Source organism: Lycorma delicatula, chromosome 1 (assembly GCF_047948215.1).
Source record: "Lycorma delicatula isolate Av1 chromosome 1, ASM4794821v1, whole genome shotgun sequence".
In the NCBI taxonomy this organism is placed as follows: Eukaryota; Metazoa; Arthropoda; class Insecta; order Hemiptera; family Fulgoridae; genus Lycorma; species Lycorma delicatula.
In genome coordinates this window covers 401,314,533-401,323,006 of record NC_134455.1, presented here as the reverse complement: position 1 = coordinate 401,323,006, position 8,474 = coordinate 401,314,533, and the positions used below count along the sequence as shown (strand labels likewise).

The 8,474-nt window shown below is 41.8% G+C and overlaps 1 protein-coding gene across 1 annotated transcript; it reads left to right on the top strand.

Moving 5' to 3' along the window:
- Positions 1-5,464: 5,464 nt before the first annotated feature.
- On the top strand, positions 5,465-6,947 carry LOC142318486 (uncharacterized). Its single transcript, XM_075355067.1, has one exon. The coding sequence runs from the start codon at positions 5,674-5,676 to the stop codon at positions 6,361-6,363; it is 690 nt and encodes a 229-aa protein (XP_075211182.1). The 5' UTR covers positions 5,465-5,673; the 3' UTR covers positions 6,364-6,947.
- The last annotated feature ends 1,527 nt before the right edge of the window (positions 6,948-8,474 follow it).

Here is an 8,474-nt window from a genome sequence, read left to right as displayed (position 1 = left end):
TATAGGGTTACTAGAAACGGTAACAAAAAGATTTATACGCCGTTATGGCCACATATGGACAATCCGTTTCTTTCCCCCCTGATCCTAGCTATGCATGGATTCAGGTACGAAGGTATCGACGATCTGGTCAGATGTGACTATTGTCGTATACGTTTGTTTAAATGGGAAGAGACAGACAATCCGTATGTGGAACATATACAGCGTATGCCATCTTGTCCGTTTTTTCGGTAACCGTTTAAAATGTAAAACGACACTTTATGCAAAACGGTCCTTTTCAGGACCACCCTAAACCCCCCGAATCGATCACACATTAAATCTTTAACCGATCTGAACATATGTGCAGATCGATTAATGATTTATCATTGTTATCGATACGGCCGGTGCCAAGGCCGGGATATAAGAGTGGTGAGGCGGGTAAAAAAAAATAAAGAAATAAAGATCCTTTTTTGTTCTTCCTATTCCTATCCAAACATACACACACGAAATACAGTCAGTACAACAATGAACGTCAAGGCGTCAATAGCTAAAGAGCTCCATCGACAGGCGCGTCGAAACTACCCCACAAGACGCGTTGAACTTAAAGGTATTTCAGACCTATATCAAGCTGACCTTGTTGAGATGATACCGTATGCTAAATCGAACAAAGGTTACCGTTACATACTGACGATGATAAATTGTTTTTCTAAACTAGCATTTGCCGTACCGGTTAAAACCAAAACCGGTACGGAGATCGCTAAAGCCCTCAAACCCATATTGGATAAACACAAGATGCGACATTTTCAAACCGATTTGGGTAAAGAGTTCTACAATCCGACGGTTAAACGACTATTACAGTCGTACAATATAAATCACTATTCCACACATTCGGATAAAAAAGCGTCGATAGTCGAACGGTTTAATCGAACACTGAAAACGATGATGTGGAGAAAGTTTACCGAACAAGGAACCTACAAGTGGTTAGAATTACTACCGAAACTTATTGCAAAATACAACAACACTAGTCATCGTACTATCGGAATGAAACCGAAAGATGTAAATAAGCGAAACCAAGCCGCTGTTTTACAGCGGTTAAATACGGTACTCTATCGAAAACCTACTTTACCGAAATACAATGTCGGTGATCGAGTGCGTATAAGCAAATTTAAAAAGACATTCGCCAAAGGCTATCTACCGAATTGGACGAATGAAATATTTATCGTACATAAGGTACATGATAATACGCGTCCGTGTACTTACACGTTGATCGATGTTCACGGTGAGGTGGTGAGCGGTAAATTTTACGCTGAAGAGCTCACTAAAACTAACGTTACAAATAATGTGTATTTGGTCGAGAAAGTCTTACGAAGAAAAGGCGATAGGCTATTTGTAAAGTGGCAAGGGTTCGATGGAAAACACAACAGTTGGATACATAAGGCGGATTTGGTGTAGTGAATCGATCAGTCATAAACATGAAGTTGGAACGTCAACAGGTCGGTAATATTACGCTAGAAAACTTCGACGATTATACAGGTGCCGGGTGTGGAGAGGGGAAAAGGTCTCGTCATGGACCTCTTCTACCGAATACAATCAGATGTATTATCTGCGGACCGTCTAATTGCGGAAAAACAAATGTCCTATTCAACTTGCTGTTCTCACCGGACGGTTTACGATTCAGAAATATTTACGTGTTTTCTAAATCGCTGTACCAACCGAAATATAAGTTTCTAGAACAAGTCATGACTGGTGTCCCGGAAATCGGCTTTTTTGCATACTCAGAAAACGATCATGTGATGGCACCCGACGAAGCGGAACCGAACTCGATAATGATTTTCGACGATGTAGCTTGCGAAAAGCAACATAATATTCGCAAGTACTTTGCGATGGGGCGACACAACAACATCGATAGCTTTTATTTGACTCAGACATATTCAAGTGCCGGGAAGCACCTTGTACGAGACAACGCAAATCTCCTTCTTATATTCAAACAAGACGATCTCAACTTACGTCACATATATCAAGATCACGTAAATACCGATATGAAGTTCGATCAGTTTAAAAGTCTGTGTGGTGTTGCATGGAGAAAACCTCATGGATTTTTGGTTGTGGATAAGGAGAGCGATATCGATGCTGGACGATATAGAGTAGGCTTCGATGTTTTTGTAAAAGAGATCAGTTGATAGTCGGTAACAATGGCAAGCATACACACCTATGAGGACGGAACACCGTACGCTAACGCCATACGTTTTAGACAAAAACCGCAAAACAACTTGTGTTCCAAATATTTTAGCGACCGTCAGAAGTTTTGCGGTAACTACGTGTGTCGTAAAGTGAACTACTGTGAAAATAAAGACCGACGATGCTGGCGACATGTAAAAAGAATGAATCGTGACTATCCGTTGGTCGTTCTGTTGATGATTACTAGCGAAGGTAAGATTTTCAATAAGCGTATATGGTTAAAATTTTTAGAAGAATGTGACAAATACGAGATGCCAATCGAACTGGTGATATACGATAAAAACATGTTCAACACCACAATTCGACACGGATGGAACTTTATTTCAAGATTTAGACCCTCTCCACTCGTATACAAAAAACCTTTATTGGAACTTCGAAACCGACATGCATCTATGGACTACACAAACGTTTACATGCACATGTTGGAATACGGTAGTCGTCTAGAAGGAGCGAGATGCTGTATAGTGATCACGGAACGAACTATTCCGATCAGGTCGCCAAAAACGTTGTACCGCTTAGCGTTATCATACGGTAGAAAATGTTTTGTGGACACGGCTTACGGAGTACAATTTACCGACGACGTACCGGAAACATTACCGATAAGACGAGGAGGATTACCGTTCGACATCGTGAACAACAGGGCGCAGGCGCTCTTTTCCGGTGAATTTCTAAACGAAGCGATACCTACTTTGCGACTATACGCCAATGTGTTCGGATTGAGGTACAACGAACGACGCGAACTGTTTGAAGTCCAAAACGAAGATCTGTTGCGAAAATGGTGCGAATATGCAGGAGCGAAACCAGACGAATTTTGGCTGTTCAATAGCTATCTGTTGCATTTACATTCGGAAGGTGATCGTCATCCGATCAGACGACTTTCCACACGGTACCTGACAAAGGTCCCACAACGCGATCACTCAACAGTTGTGGATATCCCAATGTGGGTTGGAAATGTAAAGAGAGCTGTTGTCTTTAAAGACACAAGCACGAAACTCATGATACCGTCTATCGATCAGGGTGTAACGCAATATTACCGCGAATTGTGCAATACCATTCGTCGTCCGACAAGAATGAATGTTTCGTTAATCGATATTATACGCTTTTTACGCAGAACCAAAAAACATGCAGTGTTCTTTAGATCGGTGGAACTAGGATGGTGATGTGTCGACTGGTTTCCGATCATTCGTAACCACGATGTCGAACAAGAACGAGGTCGATATGTCATCGTCGTCGACGTCTGCGAAGTTGGTAATGGAAATCGATAGAATACGAGATTCGATTAAACGAAAACATCGCGCTATTACGCAAGGAATAACAGAATCGGAACAAGTTATTGAAAAACAATTTAAACCTATTGTCGAACCGCTCCGAGAACTTAATCAATCGTTTAAACAAAAGTCCGATGTTAAAAAAGAACAAGAAGAGAATGCAAATGGAGTGGTTGAAAAAAAGGAGGAGGTGGTGGAAGAGACACCGACGGTTATGAGAAGACTCTTTAAAACACCGACGTCGGAAAAACAATTCGTGAAACCTGTAGACCCGTCGACGCCGAAAACGATGGGTTTTCGTGCAAAACATTTCTTGAACCTTACCGTAACAGATAAAGGTAAAAAAATAGACAACGTCTACGGAGTTAAAAACATTGACGATCAATGGATGATCGGAACAAAACCACTCCAGTTCAAAGGAAATAAAATAGTTATCGACAACAAGACGTATAGCGGTTCCAAAGGTTTATATGAATTGATTTTTTTGAATGAGCCTGTAGATTACACAAACAAAGATTTAAATAACTATAAGAAAATATTAGAAACTACTGAGGCGCATAAAAGTCAAAACACCGGTCGCATAATTTCCAGTCGGTCGTTAAAGTACAAGAATATTATCAAAAGACTGTTTCCTCGTACACATCTTTCGTCGGAAAGTGGTCATGACGACGAAGAAAGTCCAATAACCGGATCGGGTCTGTTGATGAGAGCGAAGAAAACGGTTAGACCGGATTACGTTTACTGGGACGATCCGAACGAACTGTGCGATAGACTGCGACTTTTATTGGCTTCGAAACGTGCGGGTCATACCGGTCATAATAACGAAATAGTCTCGATCGTAGAAGAACTACAAGAAGGCGGATACATAAAGGAGGGTAGTACAGGGAACTTTTTATTTTAAACAGTCTGAAGATGAGTATCGACAAGTTCGGTCGTTCACGGGTTGGAAGCGCAACCACCCAACCACCACCAACTCGGATTGTCGAAACGTTTGACAAAACCGCCGATGGAGATTTCGATATCAAGAAAAGACGTTTGTGCAACGTTGGACCGCCTGTTGAAGATGATGATGGTGCAACAATCGGTCACGTTAAGAAAATGTTCGTAAAGCAAAGCGAGTTGAATAATAAATACTTACCCACGGTTTCACCGATGGACGACAACGCACTCTCCTTTTCAAAGAGGCGATTGTGCGATATCGCCGATCCAATTGTAAAAACAGACGCCGTAACTGTCGACTATTTACGGAAAAACCTTTTCGGTAAAAATGAGACAATTAACGCGAGAGGTTGCGTTATCGCAAATGCTGGTGCACCAATTAATAGCACGGATCTCACTACAAAGTCGTACGTAGACAAAGTGACAAATGGGATTTTTACGAGTAAAGACGGCGTTGTGGATATCCAAAAAAGTGTTATAACAAACGCCAAGGCACCTGTTGAGTTGACTGACCTCGTGACTAAAGGATATGTCGATCTAATGAAGGGTCAATTGAAGAGAAAGATGGTTGAAGAGTTCGTAATGCATAGCGACCTAAATCATGTATTCTTAGCGAAGTGTTTTAAAGATGATGACAACGCAATTAATTATCAACATAAGCGATTATGTAGAGTCGGTGATCCTGTCGAAAAGACGGACGTCGCAACAAAGTCCTACGTAGACGATATGGAATTACATATACAAAAATTGCTTACTGCTACTAAGGGATATATCGATGACACACTATTTAGGTTCTACAAATTTCTATTAAAAATTAACGACAAGGCTAACAGAAACTTAAATCAACAAACGCTTATGCGTATATTAACCGCTGACAATCATCACCAAAGCGATTCTGCAAACACAGATCTAAATAGTAAAGATACAAAGGAGAACGAGGATGTGACAAAAAATATGGTACGTCCACCAATCACTGATAAGGCATTGAAAAATGAGGATGTTTCTGCAAACACAGTTCTAAGTAGTAAAGATACAATGGAGAATGAGGATGTGACAAAAGATATGGTGCGTCCACCGATCACTGATAAGACATTGAAGAATGAGGATGTGACATTGAAGAATGACGATGTTAATGAAAATATGATACGTCCCCCGGTCTCGGATGATGTGAATAAAAATATGGTACGATTGCCGAACACGGATCCAATGTAAGATGGTGCAATGTAGTTAACAAGCTCATTGTCAGTCCGACATGGCAAGAGTGAGGAGGTCAAAACGTTCTTCTCCTGTTCGAAAGGGTAAGGTGAGAAGATCTAAACGAATAGCCAGTCTTAAACGAGGCGGTGGACTGTTAACATCTCTAACAGCAGGAGCTGCAGGAGCGTTGGGATCTTATATTGGCGATAAAGCATTAAAAGGCGTCAAAAAGGTTGTGGGTAAGGTTGTAAATAAAGGGATCGATTTACTACCGATAGAGTTACATATTCCGGGATATCAGTACTGCGGACCGGGAACGAATTTAAAAAAACGATTAAAGAGAGGCGATCCCGGTGTAAACAAGTTGGACGCCGCTTGTAAAGAACACGATATCGCATACGCAACGTACAGCGATAACGAAAGAAGAGCGGTAGCAGATCGTAAATTAGCCGATAGCGCTTGGGAAAGAGTTAAAGCTAAGGATTCAAGTATCGCGGAAAAAGCTACGGCATTGGCGGTTACAAACGCGATGAAATTAAAAGCAAAGTTCGGCGGTGGAAGAGTACGAAGACGAAGAAGACGATCAAAAAGGAATAATATAAAACGCCTTGTCGAAATGATGAAACAAAAAGCGGGCGCTGCAGGGCAGGGATTATACCTTAAGCCCTACCCTTTGACCGGTTCGGGGATGGGCGGTAAAAAAAAACGTCGTCACCGTCGTCGTCGTCGTCGTTGTCTCCAATAAAGGGAATACCAGTGCGACCGCTATCGAACATAGAACTAATGTGGTACGCGAGAAGACTAAATATAGCAGATTTTAGAGGAGTCTTCATGTTGGACGCATTACCCACACAACCGAAGACTAACGAAACTGCGATTGTTAATCTTGACCGCAGTACCGGTCATGGAACACACTGGGTATGTTATAGAAAACGTGGACGGATGGTGGACTATTTCGATAGTTTCGGTAATTTGCGTCCACCTAACGAATTGATGCGTTATTTTCCACTCGATTCGATTATAAATTTCAATTATAACGCCAGACAGAATATAAACACGGTTATCTGCGGTCATTTATGTCTTGAATTTCTCAGTCGTGATTCGTCAGTCTACAGGTAAACATGTTCTGCATAAGTGGAAATACGTCGTTCTTACACGCTACATTCTTTCCGTCATTGGATTTGTCTGATGGCGAATGGGAATTGGCGTTGATAAACTTAACCACATACAACTCGATTCCAAATGTCGAAGAGGGAATCAACAACACATTTACTGTCGAACCAAAGAGACCACAAAGACCGATTAAGTTGACACTGGCGACAGGATCGTATGAAGTGGATGATATCGCTAAACACTTGAGCGATGAACTGAAAGACAAAAGCAAAATAGATTTGCTTATGCGTCCGAATAACAATACGTTAAAATGCGAACTTAAATGCAGTGCTGCGATCGATCTGACCTCTAAGGATAGTATGGCACCGCTGTTGGGGTTCGAGAGAATTAAACTGGCGGCGAATATATGGCACGAGTCATCGAAGCCAGTCGCCATTAACAACGTGAACACCGTACGGGTCGAATGCAACCTTATACGAGGCTCTTATACGAACGGATCAGAGGGACACGTGTTGCACGAATTCACGCTAAGCGTACCGCCTGGTTTCAAAATAATCGAATCGCCGAAGAATATAATCTATCTACCGGTGAATACGAAGAGCTTAGGCGAGATCGCCATAAAGTTTACCGATCAAGACGGAAAACCGATAAACTTTCGCGGTGAAACCGTTACGGTGAGATTGCATTTACAAAGGAAAACGAAGTAAAACGAAAGCCGATAAATGGGGTTAATATACAATAGCGCTGGTACTAGTAGCGAAACGTCACGCAAACCGATCAGTCTACGTGCAAACACCAAAGCGTTAACATCGCGTAACGTGTTGTTTCTTCGAAAACTTGGTTTTACAGTTTTGGTGAATCGTAATGGCAGCGATAGGAGCGAATATGTTGGACGTCGGTGAAAGTGTTTCGTTCGACAACACGATCACACAGTACGAATATCATACCCATCTACCGTACGCTTCGTCGACTTACAACAACAACGATGAAATCCGGATTCCGATACACCAACAAGATGTGTACACGTTACCGCATAAAAGCTATTTAATGGTCGAAGGTGCGTTAACTACTAAAGCAGGCGATAAAAAGGCAACGGAATCGACTTTAACAAACAACGCGATACCGTTTCTCTTCGAGGAGATACGATACGAGATAAACGGCGCGGAAATGTGTCGCGTACAAAAGTTAGGAATAACGACAACGATAAAGAATATTCTTTCCTTGCGTAAAAGCGAAGAAAATATTTTGGAAAACTTCGGGTGGAAGTTCAAAGCTACGGATAAGTTCGATTTAGATGAAACCACTGGAAGATTTTGTTTCTACGTTCCGCTGCGTATGCTGATGGGTTTCGCCGAAGATTACAAACACATAATATTGAACGTCAAACAAGAATTGGTCTTGCTTAGATCTTCCAGCGATGTGAACGCATTAGTGTCTTCCAAAGAGGCACCTGATTCCAAGTTGAAAGTGACTAAGATAGCGTGGAAAATTCCGTATGTTCACGTTGCCGATACGATGCGATTGCAATTGTTGAAGGTCGTAGAACGAGATAGACCGTTAGCGATTGCTTTTCGTACATGGCAGATCCACGAATATCCGGCTCTACCACAAACAAACATACATTCATGGACGGTAAAAACATGTGCGCAAACGGAGAAACCGAGATACGTGATATTCGGTTTACAGACGGACAGAAAGGATAAAGCTACAAAATCATTGACGCTCTTCGATATGTGCGAGTTG

Coding starts and splice junctions, on each gene's coding strand:
- LOC142318486 (XM_075355067.1), top strand. CDS start 5,674: ATGGCAAGAGTGAGGAGGTCAAAACGTTCTTCTCCTGTTCGAAAGGGT.